At 48.2% G+C, this 18,092-nt stretch overlaps 1 protein-coding gene and 1 long non-coding RNA gene across 8 annotated transcripts in view; one reads left to right on the top strand and one right to left on the bottom strand.

The window, feature by feature from the left end:
• The window catches only part of FRMD4A (FERM domain containing 4A), a 695,719-nt gene that overhangs the window by 3,561 nt on the left and 674,066 nt on the right, over nt 1–18,092 (bottom strand). For 6 of the 7 annotated variants that reach the window (XM_055296556.2, XM_055296557.2, XM_055296555.2 and 3 more), the window contains 5 exons: nt 16,136–16,192; nt 12,978–13,215; nt 11,979–12,146; nt 9,256–10,142; nt 7,066–7,162 (listed from right to left, as the gene is read on the bottom strand). In XM_055296556.2, coding sequence (XP_055152531.1) covers nt 7,066–7,162; nt 9,256–10,142; nt 11,979–12,146; nt 12,978–13,215; nt 16,136–16,192 — 1,447 coding nt within the window. The remainder of the gene's footprint in view (nt 1–7,065; nt 7,163–9,255; nt 10,143–11,978; nt 12,147–12,977; nt 13,216–16,135; nt 16,193–18,092) is intronic. The other variant, XM_055296559.2, reaches the window with a different exon arrangement.
• Nucleotides 256–8,558, top strand: LOC134731501 (uncharacterized). The gene is made up of 3 exons (XR_010113810.1): nt 256–978; nt 7,003–7,077; nt 8,030–8,558. It is a non-coding gene; the product is annotated as an uncharacterized lncRNA (long non-coding RNA).

The raw sequence follows: 18,092 nt of genomic DNA, 5'->3' as shown, positions 1-18,092 counted from the left end.
GGAAGGTAGCACTTACTTAGTGCGGTGGTTCTTCAGCGTGGCTGCATCTGGGGAGCACCTGGGAACTCTCGGAAATACTCATGCCTGGGTCCAATTGGTTTGGGGTGTGTGTGAGCGCTGAGAGCTGTCAAAGCTCCCCACCAGGTGATTCTCAGATGCAGCCAAAGCCATAACCTCTGGGCTTTCCTCAGGGGACTTTTCCCACATGACAGCTGCCCGGGTTGTCCTCTGTGAGACCCCAGGGCTAACCAGATGTCACTAGGAAATTTTTATTCTGTCCTGGAAGAACATTCGAAATGTGAGGTTTCCCTGTAGTGAAACTGCGGTGGTGTTTTGAATTGTGTTTTAAAAGTTTAAAAAAAATCAATGGTGACTTTGCTTTATTCTAAATAACACGCATTGTTTTGTGATTATAAAAGTGTGTTCATTTAAAATACACAGGAAAGTATAGAAGAAAATGAAAGGGTTTTTTTTTTTTTTTTTTTAAGTGTTTTAGGTAGGTATCACCATTTAGGTTGGGTAGAAGTAATTCTTAAATCTGAAGAAGCAGTCATACATATGTGGAAGCCAATAGTCATTACTAGGGATCATGATTCGGAAAAACAGCCTCTCTCCAGTGATCCTGAATGAGCCCTTTGAATTCCTCTCCTGCAACTCATCTCCCCATGGGTAGTGCTAGGGGAGTGGTGAGGGATGGGTGACAGGAAGGGACCCTAACCCAACATAGTTCAGAGCAGGCGAGTTTTAGGAGCATTTCAGTACCAAACACAGCTTCACGATTGAGAATCATCAGTCATCCCCAGCTTTCTATTTCATTTGCTAACCTGTCTAGGAACAACTGGATGTTGTAAATGTTTCTCATCTGGCCTTAAAATCCACGAAAGCTGGAAAATCCCAAGGCATCTGTGCACATACTGGTGGATTTTAATGAGAGTCCTGTGTTTGGAGCACCAGAAATAAACCAGCTTCAGAAGCAAAGTAAGAAAAGGCCCTTGATTATGACACTGGCCATGGGTATTACTATATGTAGGTGGTAAGTGGATGTTTCTGGGACACCTGTCCTGCAAACTTTCTTTCCACCCTAAGCTGACTTTTGAAATGGTGCGTGACTGAAAAACTTCTAAGGGGAGAGGTGGTTGGGCCCTCCAGGGGTCCTATGTTTCTCCTAGAGGGACAATCTCTTCCTAACTCCACGTGGTCCTGGTGGTGCTTTCCACCATGGCGCCATCCTCACTCCCGTGGGATCCAGGGGACAAGGAACCCAACAGGGCTGAGCCAATGAGAGTCTCCCGATCAAAATCCCTGGTTCAAAGATGGCCACGTGCCTGAGCAGCTTTGAAACTACAAGGGTGTCATTTCCTCCTGAACGACGTTAACAGGAGGAGGAAGCAGAGCTAGAGATGGAAGGAGACCCAGCCAGCCTGGGCTCCAGTGATACCAGCTGGTACATGCTCTTGTTTGCTTACGCTTGTTGAACTGAGTTTTTCATATGTAACGAATACTGACTGGCACATGTAAGTAGTTTCTTAAACTGTTGATGAAATTTTTGTTTCTAACACAACCATGATCTGGGTCTGTTTGGGACAAAACTTCCCTAAGGGCTTCATGAGATCTTAGGAACCACTTTAGCCAGTGTTTCCCAAAGTGGACCTGTGAGTTGCTCTGAGGGGAAAAAAAGGTTCCATGGATAAATAAATTTGAGGATTCTGCCTTTCAGAGGCCTGAAATGTAAATGTGTATGAAACATATATTAAAGGTTCTGAGAAGTCCTGGATTACTGTTTGCCACAGAACTTCTGGAACAGTATCACCTATTAACATCCACAGAACACACTTTGAAAAATACTCTTAAATGGGCTAATATTATTTAAATGGGCTAATATTATAAAATGTGGTTGACTCTCTTGTATGTTGGATCCTAAACAGTTTCTGGTTGAAACTATTAAAGTTCAGTCATAATTGTGACAATATAATCTGCTACAGAAGGACTAAAAGTCCACTATGTATTGATCATAAAGGCTCCAGAAAGACCATTGAGTTCAAAGCAGTGATGTTTGGATAAGGCAGTAGATGAGGTTAAGGGTTCCTGTGGTGGTGTATTTGGTATGTCAAGAGCCTAACTGTTGGCTGGCCCAGCTTCTGGGTCACAGAACCCACATATGAGAGGGCATTGGGATCTGGATGATGGGGTGGGAGATGCTGGATTGGTGGTTTCGTTCTCAGGTGGCTCCCAGAGGGGCCACAGTATGGAAACCACTGGCCTGCTCCTGCCTCTGATAAAATGAAGCTGGAGGAAAAGATGTAAAGAAAGACGTATTTTTCTTCCAAACTTGCGATGTTTTACACAGAATCTTTCTTAGTGCCTCCCCATAGTTATTGAAGTATGTAAGGTATTTTTAAAGCTATATATGTTGCTTCATGTATTGGTCTCTTATTCTCAAGTTTGGGGAAGAGACCTTTGTTCTGGCTGCTCAGCTAAGCCTTTGCCTTTCAGTACAAATTAAGTTTTACGGTAATAGTCAAGGAATGCCATGTGCTATGAAAGCAAAATTAACAAAAGACCATTTAGGAAGCATTTATTCTTCACAAATAATACAAATGGGGCCACTAAATAGTTGCCCTAGTAAAAACCTAAGTAAGTCAGTCACTCACTGGAACATGAGCTGGGGCAGGATGAAGACCTAGGTGTGCTCTCTCAACTGTGACCCAGAAGAGCAGCTTAGCCCTGGGCAGTCTGGGTCACAGAAGTGGTGACTTCAGAATCTGTGGGGGCCAGTGCCTGTGGGGGCTTTCCACTGCAAGAATGCCCTTTCCCAGGGCGATGCTCAGAGATGTGTGGCCTGCAAAGGGTACTGGCTAAGCCAGGGCCCTCTGATACCAGACGGATGGCAAATTCACCCACATCTCACAGGATTTTGTGGTTTATAACTGCTTGGCCTAGGGAGGTGGGAGGGAGGAATTTCAAACTGATTTTTTTAAACGTATAACTTACAAAACCAACTGGTGGCACGTACTGGGGTTGTTGAAGAGTCCCGCAGTTGGTCACAAGGCCAGAGGATAGGGGACGAGGCCCTCTAGAGGCATCCTGTCTTACCTGGTCTGGGAAGGTGCTGTTGCTCAGTATAATGTATGTGTGTCCCTGCATGTGCACATGTATGCATGAGCATGCACATGTGTATGTATGTATGTAGGTATTTCAAGCAGTGCCTACATTCCCACAGCAGCTCTTTCAAACCTGGTTAATTCTACTTCTGGCTGTCATCCCTACCTCCATCACCTTTAGCAGATGATCGGCCCTCCCATACTGGGGGAGAAAAAGGCCGTTCTTCCTACTTCAAAAATTTTGCTCTCATGACATCATCCTATCTCTAAATCTCTTCTTTTTTCTGGCACTGGGGCAGGGCGAGGGGGGTCTGCCTTCCTTCCAAAGCCTAAAAGTCCCTGTCCCCTGACTCCCCGTCTGTCAACTTTGCAATAATGTCCTAACTTACTTACTTTTCAAAAGTCCAGTTTTTTCTCTACAGGAAACAAGACTCTCTACTGTTAACCACCCCTCACCCTTAATGTGCATCCATGTTTTTGCACTTGGGATGGTCTCTGTCTCCACCTAAGCCCCCTCCTCCCACCGCAGGCTTCTGAGCCAGGCTCACATAACATCTCCGTGAACTCGAAAGTGACCCCCTCATTTCTGAATCCTCTCAGCATTTTGTTTCTAAGTCTTAGAGCACTTAATACATAAGTGTAGCAGTTTCTCATGCTCCTCGTTTATCTCCTGATAGGCAATTAGACTGTAAGGATCCTGGGGCTAGGAACCAGACCAGGTGGTACTGTTTTCTGCCCCTGTGCTTTGCAGATTTCGACGTGCATGTTATTCACTCAGGAATCTTGTTAAATGCACATTAGGTTCAGAGGCCAGGGTGGTGCCTGGGAGACTAGCTTTCTAACGAGCTCCCGGGTGACAGTGGCAGCAATAAAAATGCTGGCTTATGGACATTTGGAAAAGCAGCTGTACTTTCGGTACTCAGCACAGCTGTTACTCAAGAATGCTGGGGGTGCTTCTGGATCCACTCAGTTGGCCCTTGATGCTTTGAAACTTACATTGCAGCAATGCTGTTCTTTTCAGGGGACACTGATTACTAACAGTAAAATGTCTACAAATATTTGAATGTAGGTAGAACACGGTGAGTCTAAAATATACTTTGGGGCCAGGCGCACAGATCACTTAAGGTCAGGAGTTCGAGACTAGCCTGGCCAACATGACAAAACCCCGTGTCTACTAAAAATACAAAAATTAGCCACGCATGCACCTGTAGCTACTAGGGAGGAAGGAGAATCGCTTGAACCTGGGAGGCAGAGGTTGCAGTGAGCCGAGATTACGCCACTGCACTCCAACCTGGGCAACAGAACAAGACTGTCTGTCTCAAAACAAAACATACTCTGGGGGTCTTTTCTGGGAAGCAGTGTTAGGAATATCTAACCTCTGATGTAAGAACCTCCATCTAAAAACATAGTTCCCCATGTATCTAGAAATAAGGCATAAATACAGCATTCAGATATATCCTTGTGGAAATGGTGACATGGAGAAAAGCAACACATGTGGGACCACAGACTCATGGGCAGTAGGAACAAAACTCCCCTTACGGTACCTCTATTCATCAGTACTTTGGTGAGGTGGAGACTCAGACCCATCCAGAATGGGTGAGTTTTCTGTTGCTTCTCTGAACAAAGGAAAGCAGGAGGAGGAAGAGAAGAGAGGTCATGTTACAGAGAGACACTGACACAGACACGATTAGTAGCTTATTAATATATCCGAAAGGCCGGCTGATTAGACACCCGAGTTAGCAACAGATCATACAAGTCATGCAGTACTTTCAGTCCCCATAATTGAGTCAAAATACGTAGTTTGTTAGGAGGGACGGGCCCTCTTTTACCCATGGCCTCATTTCGTATCACATCATAGCAAAACTTTACGCCAAGAACCAAAATAGCTGTTTTGTTTCAAATTTGTCTTGAGTCCTCACTAGTTGGAGATGGTGAAATAGGCAAGTTTCAAGACCATCTTAAGTGCATAGGACCCTGAGGAGGGCTTGTACATTTCAGAGCTTGTTGCCAGTCAAATAATACAATCATATATTTGGATTGGGTGAGACTGGGCATGATTCAGAAAAGTTGGAAGATCCAGAGAGGGATCTTGCAATCTGAAGTTTCTTGTTTAGTCACTGGAGGTATGTATTATATATATGAAAGATGTGTCATTCTTTTATGAGTTAATCTTAGTGAGACTCTTAGACTCTAAACCTTGCAGAGGCTGCCTGGCCACACAGGTGAGAGCTGGGGTGTGGGTGGTATGTGAGTGGGTGTTAATGACCTAAAGGACAGAGGGGCAGCTACTGTCCGACAGGCAGCCCAAGAAGTAGGAGCAGACACAGGAACACTGAGTTGGGGCTCTAGTTTCTCTTATTTTGAGTGTGGGTCAGCATCACCTGGAGGGCTTATCAGACTGCAGCCTGCTGGGCTCCACCCCCAGAGTTTTGGATTGTTTTAGGTTACAGGTGAGCCCGAGAATTTGCATTTCTGACAAGATCCCAGGTGAGGCTCACTCGTGCTGCTGGCTTTGGGACCACACTTAACTACCTGTATAGTGGGAAAAGACAGGGTTTGGGGTCACAGAGGGCAGAGCTGGAATTCCACCTCCCTCCAGCTGTCAGACTTTGGGCCGGGCACTTAGTTCCTCTGAGCCTCATCTATGAAACTAAAACATCTGGGTATTTCCCTTGCAAGGGGACGATGAGGATTATATGAGCTCATGTGTGTTAGAAGCTGCTCTCAGCCTTTGAGTACACAGCAAGCACTCAGTAAGTGTTAGGACCCTTTCTCTCTTGCCAAAAATGAAGGCTCTAGAAAACCTGGTGTAAAAAAATTACCACAGATAAACCTGCAGGAACAAAAATGCCAGTCAGGTACCTGTAATCCCAGCACTTTGGGAAGCTGAGGTGTGCAGATCACCTGAGGTCAGGAGTTCGAGACCAGCCTGGCCAACGTGGTGAAACCTTGTCTCTACTAGAAATTAGCCAGGTGTGATGATGCACACTAGTAATCCCAGCTACTAGGAAGGCTGAGGCAGGAGAATCACTTGAACCGTCTCAAAAAAAAAAAAAAAAAAAGGCCAAGTATGAGAGCCTGAGAGGCAGGCAGTAGAGCCAATTCTGGAATTGTGCTTTCCTCATGATTCAACTCACAGCCAGTTGTCAGGTTTTCCCAGACATCCCCCTGATGCTCCACCAAACCAGGAACCAGACAAACCGAGGAAGGGGACTCCTTACTCCTCTAACCAACAGAACCTAACACCTACTTAGAGCTGATGTCTCAGGGGCAACAGAAGAGGCAGGTGCTGTAGGGCCAGGCGGGTTACCTGTGTCTGCCAGACCCTCCAGCAGGTCAAAACAGCCTCACTTGGCCTCGAGATGATAATGCTGTATGCAAACATGTCAAGCTATCAAAGGAGCTGCCTTTCGGTTTCATTTCTTTTGCTGTGTGCAGCTTCCACTGAAGGCTTCAGGGCACCTGATCTTTTGTGTGTTGATAAAGAGCAAGTGCTTGGCCAGGACACCGCCTTTTTTCTTGCACCCTGAGACATCCTAAGACAGTGGCTGGTTCACCTGCCTCTCAGTGTATTTATTTGCTGTCTTCATCAGCTCTCTTTCTCCCCCTGACATTCTTGCCTGGCATTTTGAGTCAGCCTGAGTGTAATCTGAACCCAAATGAAATGCTGTCTGGAAATCTGACCGAAGAAGCACAGTCCCACTTCCTGCTTCCGTCTTCCCACATCCCAAGGACCACTGCCTACTTTAAGGGAACACAGACGGTTCACCTCTATAAAGGCACAGCCAGGGAAAGGAGTAGGCAGAGGTGACAGCAGATCACGGGGCTTCTCTTGAAAGGAAGACACCTCCCAGTGACGAACCCTCATCGTCCATTTACTGACTTATCCTTATGTCACTAGGATCTGAACGTCTATGACACTCTTTCAAGCTGACACAGTGAAGAAAATGGAAGGAGAACTCACCCAGTCTGCCAGGTTAGGATGTGGTGGGGGCTGCTTGGGGGGGTGGCTCCAATTTCACTTGATGGTGTCGAGCTTCTCTGGCTTTGAGGTAAGGCAGCTACATGCAGGTGGTGCAAGAAAGGAAGAGAGCAGACAGACAGGGAATCAGACACAGGTGAAGGAGCTTGCGACTTGTTGGCAGACACCAACCCAGTGGCCAGAGGTCACCATTTCCAGGGATGCTGGGAAGGACCCCAGGGCAGGGTCTCAGCATCCCTATGGCATGGTCACAGTGGGAAAACATCTCTACATGCCCCCCCAACCTCTGCGTCCCACCAATTCCATTTTCTCCCCACTACCATGCACCTTCATTCTAAATCAAGCTGACCGGGGATCCTAGGTCCCCACTTTGCCACCAGGAAGTAGCCATAGGGATGGTGATGGTTTCTACAGCAGCAAAGAACCTGATGTCCCCACAGTCCTTTGAGCGAGACCTGAGCAGGGCTCATACAGGGAAGGCATATTTCTCTGGCCCCAGGGCATTTTCAATGCGGACCCGTTGTGAAATTGTTTCTCTCCATTGCGAAGAGAGGGCATCCAGAAAGGTTCTCAGAGCCTGCTCTCTCTGCTGTTTCAGGCCTATCATTGCTACTGTAGTGCGCTTTGAAGGGAGCAGAGCTTTTAATAGCTCATCCAAACCTGACCACTATGCATTTATTGATGTAGGCAGCATGGAAGTCCAGTTGGAAAGATTTAGTAGGAAGTCAATCCTACTTAAATGCATCCTTTGCTTTTTTGGTAAAGGAATCCTTTCCATCAGTAAACCTCAGATACAGCTTCTTAAAAATTTTAGTCTAAAATATGTTCCAAAAGATCTACCTAATCTCTACATAAAGCAAATTTACTAGACCAGTGCTGCAATTCCGATAGAACATAAACCCTCCTGTTGGAGATATTTATAAAACGTTGGTTCTTTATCTAATAGGGTCACAGATGATCGTACTCAAGATCTTCCTGGGGAGTCAATGGCAAATTTCACTGGGCTATTTTACAGATGAAGAAGGAACATAAAGAAGGTTCTGGGACCCTGAAGTCCACGGAACACCCACCATTACCTGATCTCTGGAGCTTGTCATTTGGCCAATGGACCCTAATAAACACGTCCACGGGGATGTGGGGATAGAATGCCGGAGCCTGGCTCACTAGGGCATCCAGGTTCTTCCTCTTTGCCCTGCTGTCTCCAGGCACCAAGAATCTCCTACAGTTCCCCAAAGATGAACCCCCCATTACCTCAAGTCACTGTTTCCCCCGATCTTTACCAAATTCCTGACTCAGAGTTCCTCCCATTTGCTTCTGACTCTCACTTTATTCTTATAATGTGTACCATTTCTATTCTCCTCAGTGTCCCTCTCTGAGTGGTAAGGGTATGTTAATAAGCCAGTGCTGAGACCAGAGCACAAGTCAACTGCTCAATGTTGGTCATTGTCACTGTTATTAAATGTAACTTAAGGGAATGAATGGTTTCTTCCATTTTTTTTTTTTTTTTTACTTGATTCAATACCGCCCAGTGCTCTTGAGTACAAGAATATAAGGTAAACTTAGAGAAATTTTCAGACATAAGGATACTGAAGACACTTAAGAAAAATATAGTTTGTGGCTATGGCATAACATCATCATCGAAATGGGAAAGCCAGGAGCAGTCAAGAATTCTGTCAAACACACAGCTCTGGCACTCTGTGTATTAGCCAGTCTGCCCCCACTGGGGAGACACTGGCCAAATCTCTAGGCTTGACCCAAGCCCATCCCCAACCCAGCTTCCTTTGCAAGCTACAGCTGTGGGCTTTCACTGGGATACTCTCCTCACTAGGGTAAAAGACTCACCTTTGGTTGGATAAACCCAGAGACATTCCTTTTACTTTACCTAACTTTCTTAGATTTCTGTCCTTAGAAGGAGAAACGGGAGAGCTGGCCCAGTGCACTCTGGAGGGTCAGGTGCACGGTTATGGTGCAAGATTAGGTAAGAACGGGGCGGGGTCAACAAAGGCCTGGAAGACCTCAAGTCTCCCGCATCTGACAGCAGCGTTCCCAGAATTAATGACTCCCCTTCCTCACTGCACCCAGTTCCAAGGGTACCTCCCCCCAGCAGCCCTTGACACGGGCAAGCAGTTCGCCCCCAGGTCTTCCCGCGTGCACAAGGCCGCCCCCTCTCACCTGACGTGGCCTTGCACATCTGGGGCATCCTGGTGACCCTGCTGTGCGCCACGAAGGTGCTCTGGGAGGAGGTGCTGTACTGCGAGCCGCTGTCCGAGGAGGTGGAGCTGGTGTGCGACAGGCGGCTGTGCTCCTTGTGCGAGGCGGTGGAACGCTGGTACCACTGGCGCAGCTCGTCTGAGACGGCAGCACGGCCCGCGCCCTTGTCGTGGGCGCCCTCGCGGCCCAGCGACGGAGTCCGCAGGATCTGCGATCGCGACGGCGTCAGGCGGCCCGTGTCGCCCTCGTCGCCGCCGCCGCCGCGCCAGCTCTCCTTGAACAGGCCGCCCGCCGTGTAGGAGTTGGACGTCTTGAACTGAGCCTTGACGCTGTAGTGGCCCTCCTGGTCGCTCTCCAGGCTGCGCACTACCACGGGCGTGGCGCCGCCCTCGATGTACAGCGGGTACTCCTTGATGCGGTACTGCGAGCTGGGCTGGCTCTGGCTGTGCAGGTACACACCACCCCCCGCGCCCCCTGCGCCCCCTGCACCCCCGCGCGCCGCCAGGTTGGGCATGCTGCCCGAGCTGGCTGAGCCCAGTGCGCCCGCCGCCCGCTGCCGCTGCCTCTGCCGCTGGCGCGCCTTGGACGGCGAGTCCTCGGCCAGCGTGGAGTAGTTGGCGTTCATCTGCGCCGGGTAGTAGTGCTCCGAGCTCGAGTGGCTGGTGCACGACGAGCAGTCGTCCATGGGGTCTGAGCCGTTGCTGCTACGAGTCCGCGGGGTGTAGAAGTCGGGGCTCCCGGTGTCGTTCTCCGAGCCCAGGAGCTTGCCCTGGGACTCCAGGCTGGAGCTCCGGTGCCTAAAGTGCAGTGCGAGGCTGTGCAGTCGGGTGGGGCTGATGTCCACCGACCTGCCGGGAGACGACCCGGGTTGGTCTGGGGGTGGGGAGTGGGCCCAAGGAGGGGTGCTCCGGGGAGGAGGGGGTCCTGAGGAGGGCACTGGGTGCCTCCACGCGGGCTCAGGCCCCAGCCCAGCAAGCCAGAGTCTCACTCAGCAGGGCTGCCCCAGGGATCCGGGAACCACCTGTGGTTTCCAGGCGAATGGAACTGCCCGTTGCGGGAAATGAACCTGGGGTCTCCACCTTGATTCCCAGTGGGAAGTGGGACTGAAGCTAGGCTCACAGAAGGGTTTCGATTTCCGTTTTTTTTTTTTTGTTTTTTGTTTTTAAATAATTCTATAGACACAAAGAGAACCACAGAATCCTTACTCTAGTATCATGTTAAACCAGATAGGGCTGGGCACGGTGGTCCACGCCTGTAATCCCAGTGCTTCAGAAGGCTGAAGAATTGCTTGAGCCTGGGAATTTGAGACCATCCTGTGCAACACAGTAAGACCTCATCTCTTACCAATAAATTAGAAAATTAGCTGGGTGTAGTGTTGTACACCAGTGGTCCCAGCTAGTCAGGAGGTTGAGGAGGGAGGATCACTTGAGGATGCAGTAAGCTATGATCAAACCATTGCACTCCAGCCTGGGCAACAGGCCAAGACCCTGTTTCTCTTTAAAAACACACACACACACACACACACACAAACCAGATGAAATGTCCCTATTTACAGATCAGATAAAAGCAGTCCTACAGAGGCCCTTCATATAGTTTAACCAAATACTATTAACTGATCCATATAAACAGACTCCCCTTTCCCGTGAAACTGGGAAATAGAAGGTTGGTGGCAAATGAGATAATTAAAAAATGAATGATGCAAGTAACTCACCATACCGTTACTTTATAATTCATTCTGCTCGTTTGAGTCCACTCAGGGCTTAGGGAAGTGCGAAACAATATCACATGGCAGATGATGTTGCCTGATGCTGGGACTGCACGTGAAATTCACAGCGGCCCCACTGGCCAAGCACAGGAAGAGATGAGTCCCACTTCCGACTGCCACTCAGAAGGGGGATGAAAGCCCCCATCATGTGGCCCTCCGTGATCTGGTTTGCTTCTTTTTAGAAAAAGAAGGTGTGGCTAGGAGCAGTGGCTCATGTCTCTAATCCCAGCACTTTGGGAGGCCAAGGTGGGTGGATCACCTGAGGTCAGGAGTTTGAGACCAGCCTGGCCAATATGGTGAAACCCTGTCTCTACTAAAAAATACAAAAATTAGCCAGGCGTGGTGGTAGGTGCCTGTAATCCCAGCTACTTGGGAGGCTGAGGCAGGAGAATCGCTTGAACCCGGGAGGCAGAGGTTGCAGTGAGCTGAGATCGTGCCACTGCACTCCAGCCTGGGTGATAGAGCAAGACTCCATCTCAAAAAAAAGAAAAAGAAGGTGTGATTCACTGAAGCCTCATTTTTGCCTGGCTCTTTTGCTCTTTATGAATTTACATTTTGAGGCACTAAAGGAAGTCCAGTATAAATTTAGGCCTCAGTAGAAAGATAGAAGACCTCTTCCCATGCTAACCCAGCCAGCCTCTGCAGCCTCTGCTTTGCTTAGGAAACTTTTCGTGCTCCCTGGCTCCAGGAGCCCGGGGATTCTTTGGCTGACTCCAGGTGCCCTCTGCATGGGTCTCTTGGCTAACAGGGGTTGACTGCTGCCAGCTTGGTTTTTTATTCCGCTTCATTTATCCTCCCAGGTTCAGGTCTGACTGCAGCTCATCCATTATTTGGGCCAGCTTGGGGCTGACAATGCCCAGTTTTAAAAAGGAAGGCCTGGTCTGAGCACGGAGGTGGCCAGAAGGCCGGGCAGACTCACCTCGTGGAATGGACGTAGTGGGGACTCCGGACCCGCAGGTCTGGCGTGGACGGCATGCTGGACTGGGAGTTCCAGTGCGGGAGGCCGCGGATGGGGCTGTTCTGCAAGGAGTTGCTTCCTCCGCCTGCTTCCGCACAGCTTCCTGTGCTGGGGAAGCGCTTGTGGCTGCTGCAAAGCCAAGGATGCCACGTGGTCACCGCCAGACAGACAGCACCTTTCCTGGGGGGCCGGCTAGTTCAGGACATTGATCCCAGCGTGTGGGGAAAGCTCGCCCGTGACTCCCACCTCGCTTGGTCAGACCTCTACTGTGGTTCTCAGCCTTTCCCCAGCAGTGGGTATGCCCTCCCCCCCTCCCCACCTAGGCAATATGAGACGAAGACCCTGGTCAGCCTTCTCTGTATCAGGCAGTGTGACGGTCCTGCCCTTAAAGTTTTTGTTTTCCAAGAAACAAATATTTACCTGTCCTGGCACCCCCTTGGAGCTTGGTAGAGTGATTAAAAGAAATGAGAAAAACAGAGATACAGACCCAAAATGCCTTCCAAAAAAAAAAAAAAAAAAAAACCTCCCTACAAGGTCAGCCCAGTAATGAGCTGATAATACACAGCTTGGATTACAGCTGCTTGGCTGGAGAATTCTGCTGGATGAGGGGGTAGAGTTCTGAACCACTCTGCAATTGCTCCGAGTGGACTTTCACTTGCCATTTCAGAATAGTGCTGCCTGAGATTTCCTAATTAATTCCTCTGGAATTTAACAGCATTCAAACCATCTGCCATCACGTTGATTGTGGGCCAAAGCCCCAATTTCTCTGAGTCACAAAAATGTACCTCAATAGGGTTGGCAGCAGAGGGCGCTGTGAGCACAGCCCCGTGAAAGGCAACCCCGGGGGAGGAACTAGGTTGATGTGGATTTTGTCATCGTGGATGCTACTTGGGACAGCCCTTTGATTCTTCCAGAGCATAGAGGGAGGCCTCATTTGGCCTCATTCACCATGCTGCTCACCTGGAATGGCTGTGCGAGGAGCGCTTCTTGACCTTCTCATAGGGTTCATCTAAAGAGGACTCACTCCACATTTTGGGCTTGATGGGTGACTTGTCATAGTCGTTGCGGTGATAGTGCATCTGCCGGAGTCCCTCCAGGGACTGGGGAGGAGGAGGCCTGTTGTGCGACGGTGGCCGAGGAGGGAGTCCCTTATGAGGAGAATGTAGGGGGGATATTGTGCTGGTAACCTGAGAGTCTTCTGCACAAAGACAGGAAGAGAGGAACTGAGCCCCGGTCATCCTTCCCACAGGCTGAGACAGAACCCCTACACCCCTCCACCCGCACCTTGGAGCCACACAGCCAAACCCACACCTTCACCCCTGTAATGAGAAACCCTGAGACTCTTCCCCAGTTGCCAAGACAAGTCAAGACGAGTCAAACCAAACCAGGGCAAGCCAAACCTCCACTGCAGGCGGGAATGCATGGGAAGAGACGCGTCACTTTTGATTAGACACGAATGGAGCGAAGTCTGAACGTCCTTAAATACCACCAACAAATGACTGCTTCACACCAAACAGCAAAATGTAGTTACTGCTCTAGCGTTAAGTTGTCTTTCCACAGATGCTAAGCATCTGATTCACTTTGGGAGGGTCTGAGTTCTAGGAGAGTTTTGTCTGTTTCATCTGCTGCTAGATCCTCAGCCGACACATAGTAGGTGCTTGATAACCATTGGTTGGAGAAGAAAAAATGAATGAGGGTCTATATGTCATTGTAAATACCTGCTGGGTGGATCGGGTGTCTGCTCTTTGCTTTTTTTCCCCAGAGCTGTGTTTATTCTCTTTTAATCTGTTCCTGTATATTTTAATGTTGAAACTGCCTTAACTTCTTTAAGGAGATGAGCTAGAAAGATTATATATTAATAAATGATTCCCTGCCTCCAGGAAAGGAATGATCTAACACATCAGTGCACTAGAGGACTTTCAGAAAAAGCAAATTCAGTGAGTCTAGGAGGTGCTGTGGGAGAGGCTGTTCTTGAAGGGGCTTGAGCAGTGGGCAGGCAAAGAGGAGGAGGAAGGAAGGGCTTGAACCAAAGTGTGGAGGCCCTGAGGGCAGGGTACCAGCTGCAGGCACATCCGGCCGGGCAGGGGCTGGTGAGGAGGGGCAGGGGGAGTGAGGGAGGAGCGCTGGTCAGCACAGCCACCTTCTGTGTGCACCATGTGAGCCAAGAGCCCGACTGATGGGGGCCTGGAATTCCGAGCTGAGGAGCTGAGATTTTGAAAAGCCACAGGAAAACTTTGCAACGTCTTAAGCACGGATGCATCAGGGTGAAAAATCCTGTTTTAGAACTATTCACCTGGCAGTGTTCTAAAACTAGAAGGGAAGGGAGAGAGACTAGAGAGGGGGATGAATGAGGACTTCAGGCTAGGGCAGGTCAGCATTAAGAAGAGAGAGGAGGGAACGATTCAGGCTTCATGGGGAAGGCAGAGATGGGAGGTGGAGGGGAAAAAAGCACAGAAGCAAACCTTACAAAAAACCAACTACCATTCACTTGCCCCTAAATCCATTTCCAGCGGCTTGTTTCACAGTCTAATTCTCAGTCCCTCAGCTGTGGACACCCACTACGCACCCACTCCTCCTTTGCCCTCAAATCAGTAAAGGAGGAGTCACCAGGAGACCCTGCAGTGAGACTGTGGCAAAAGGATGTGCCCACACCTGTGAGGAAGTCAAGGGGTCTGCATCTGGAACATGGGGAAGAAGCTGGAATCACGAATGGTATCTCAACATTACCCCGTGACATTACCTATTGCTCCAGGCACCCCTCTATTACCAAGGAATCTCTCTGAATTTTTCTTCCCTTTCCAGGAGAGACTAGGGTACTCAGAGGCCAACCGCAGGGCTGGGGTCTCTGATGCCCAAGCCCCCATTTCCTTGTAGCCCAATGGCCGCCCCGGCTTGTAAAGAAGCAGACAAATATATTCCAATCTGATTTCTAATAGCACAGCCAAGGTGACTGGGTAAATAACCCACCAGACTTTCCTCACATCAAGAGCAATCATTATTATTATTGCAATTATCATTATTACTATGACTAGTGTGGACCTTTCATGTTTTCCATCTGAACAGCCACTTATCACTGCCTACCCGAGGTTTCCCTACAGGGCAAAAAAATTAACTGCCACTTAATATATTTCCATATAATTAATGCACCCGCCTCCCAGTGCGATGGTTAAACATCCACAGGAGTATTCTCACATGGTTCTGGGTTTGGAATTCTTTCTTCCCCTACATTTGGTGGTGATAGGGGTTGGGGGAGGGATCAGTTCTGTTTTTTAAGAATTTCCCAAGAAAATATCCTGCTAACTGCCAGGTTTTAAGAGTTCAATGGGAAATAATAAGACGGTTTTCCAGCCTGAGTGTGTATCTACTGGGATACCTTCCCTCTTACTTTCACTACTGTCTTGGGAAGCAACACAGGGTTTGTTCCATTTCTTCTCACGATCCTTAGACTCTCCTAGTGGGTTTCAATCTTTGATTTGTGATCTAAATCAATTTCTACCCTTTTCCTCTAGATACCATGAATACTCAAAAGGAAGCTATGCCTAGTGTGTAGATTCTGTCTAGCTAAAAATGTGGTTTTGGGCCAGGTATGGTGGCTCCTGCCTGTAATCCTCCCAGCACTTTGGGAGGCTGAGGTGGGTGGGTTGCTTGAGCCCAGGAGCAACATGGCAAACCCAGTGTATACAAAAAAAAAAAAAAAATACAAAAATTAGCCAGGTGTGGTGGCATGCTGTAGTCCCAGCTACTAGGGAGGCTGAGGTGGAGGAATCACTTGAGCCTAGGAGACAGAGGTTGTAGTGAGCCGAGATCATACCACTGCACTCCAGCCTGGGCAATAGTGTGAGACCCTGTCTCAAAAAAAAAAAAAAAAAAGTTTTTGGCTTCTAAAAAAGTAAAGCACCACTCACTGATGAAAAGCTCTAATACACATGGGTTTATGCAGCACCTACCCCACTCCCAACCAAACAGGTGAATACTGGGAAATGAGAGAGCTTGGAGGGAGCCCAGCTGCCTATTGGCCTGGCTCTTGCCTTTACACAAGGCAATCCCCAGACTACATAGAAACTCATCTCTGTTTACTCTGAGCTCCAGGTTTATAAGCAGGAAATGCATAAACCTACCATCCTCAAGAACAAGGGCATCTGAGAGGGAGCTGTCTTCACTGGCAATGTTTCCATCTGAGAAGACAAAAAGCAATAGCCTATGAGTTCAGCACATTCCTTCAGCAAAGCCCTATCTGTGAAAATAGCGTGTCTACCACCACCTCATACCTTTCTCTTCCTAACCAGAAAGAACCCACCAGACACAATAAAAATGATGCTGGGTGTTTCTTTTGACAGTCCCTGTGGCGGGTCATTGGCTCAGCCTCCCCCACCTCGACACTGCCATGTGCCCTAGCCTTTGTGTGTTTGTGCCCTGGTTTCATAGAATACTGCAATGCAGAGTGGCTTCATATTGAATATAAAGGCTGTCCCAGCCTGATTAAACCACATCATTGTTCCTGCACAAACCCAGGGCGTGTACCAGCAAAACCAAAGGACGCGAACTGCTTTTGATTCTACAAATGCGAAACTAGGGTAGGCACTTTGCTTTGCTTCTGTGGCAATAAATGGCTTCTCAATAAACTTTGTAAGTCATTGGTAGAGAAAACAAGCGTGCTAAATACAGGCTCCATCTCTCCAAAGCTTATTTTTATAGATGCCATTCAATTAACCAGGAGAACACGCCCAAAAGGGAGCAGTAAAATAATCCTCCCTGTTGCACTGCTGGGGAAACTGAGGGGTAGGAAGAGAAGAGTGGTTTGTCCGAGGTGGTTTTGCTCTCCGGCAATGCAAGCAAAGGTCCCAAGTCTTCAGATTTCAAGTTTGGTGTTTTATCTCTTAAAATAATATGCTAAGGAACTAGCAAGAACCTTAATTACTCCTCTAGTTCAAGTGGGTCCTTGGATGTTTCTGTAGGGAACCCCTAAGTGCCTTGGAGAGGGCAGAGGGTCTCAAATGGAGCATCAGAAACAGGCTGGCTGAGGGAGCTTTACTAGGAGGTAGGGGAAAAGTTGTGTGGTCTTGGCCAAGGACAACAGGATGAGATAGGGAAAGATGGTCATTCCAAATTTCCTAGAGCAAAAGAATTTTAAAAAATTCTCTTTTTAACTAGAAATTCACTTTATTTACGTTGCACGATGGACTATGAGCAACCAGGAGCTCTGACTTCGGCATCTTGGAATCTTCAGCACATCATTGCTACCCTAGGATGCTCACGAGTTTAGGCTGCAAATCTGTATGTATCTATATTTATCTATCTATGTAACTGTGGTGAAACATATATAACATCACATTTACCATGTTAACATTTTTTTTTTCAGAGATGAGTCTTGCTATATTGCCCAGGCTAGCATGCATGGTTACTCACAGGTATAATCACAGCGGACTACAGTCTCAAACCTCTGGCTCAAGTAATCCTTCTCCCTCAGCCTCCTGAGTAGCTGGGACTATAGGTGCATGCCAACATGTCCAGCTTAACTATTTTTTTGTTTGAGACAGAGTTTTGCTCTTGTTGCCCAGGCTGGAGTGCAATGGCGCAATCTCAGCTCACTGCAACCTCCACCTCCCAGGTTCAAGCGATTCTCCTGCCTCAGCCTCCTGAATAGCTAGGATTACAGGCATGCGCCACCACGCCTGGCTAATTTTTGTATTTTTAGTAGAAATGCGTTGGTCAGGCTGGTCTTGAACTCCTGACCTCAGGTGATCTGCCCACCTCAGCCTTCCAAAGTGCTGGGATTACAGGTGTGAGCCACTGTGCCCAGCCCCAGCTTAACTATTTTTAAGTGTACAGTTCATTGGCATTAAGCACATTCACATTGTTGTGTAACCATCACCACCATCCATCTTCTGTTTGAATAATATGTTCATGTTTCCAGAATGAAACTTGGTATCTATTAAGCAGTAACTCCTTATTCCCCTGTCCCCTAAGCCCCCCATAGTAACCACTATTCTACTTTCTGTCTTTCTAGAGCAAAGGTATTTTAAACACACATACACTTGGAGGAAAGAATGCTTGATATATATTTTCAAGAACTCA

Source organism: Symphalangus syndactylus, chromosome 10, assembly GCF_028878055.3.
Source record: "Symphalangus syndactylus isolate Jambi chromosome 10, NHGRI_mSymSyn1-v2.1_pri, whole genome shotgun sequence".
NCBI lineage: Eukaryota > Metazoa > Chordata > Mammalia > Primates > Hylobatidae > Symphalangus > Symphalangus syndactylus.
Note: the sequence above shows the minus strand (reverse complement) of the source record. Positions and strands in the feature narration are given on the sequence as shown.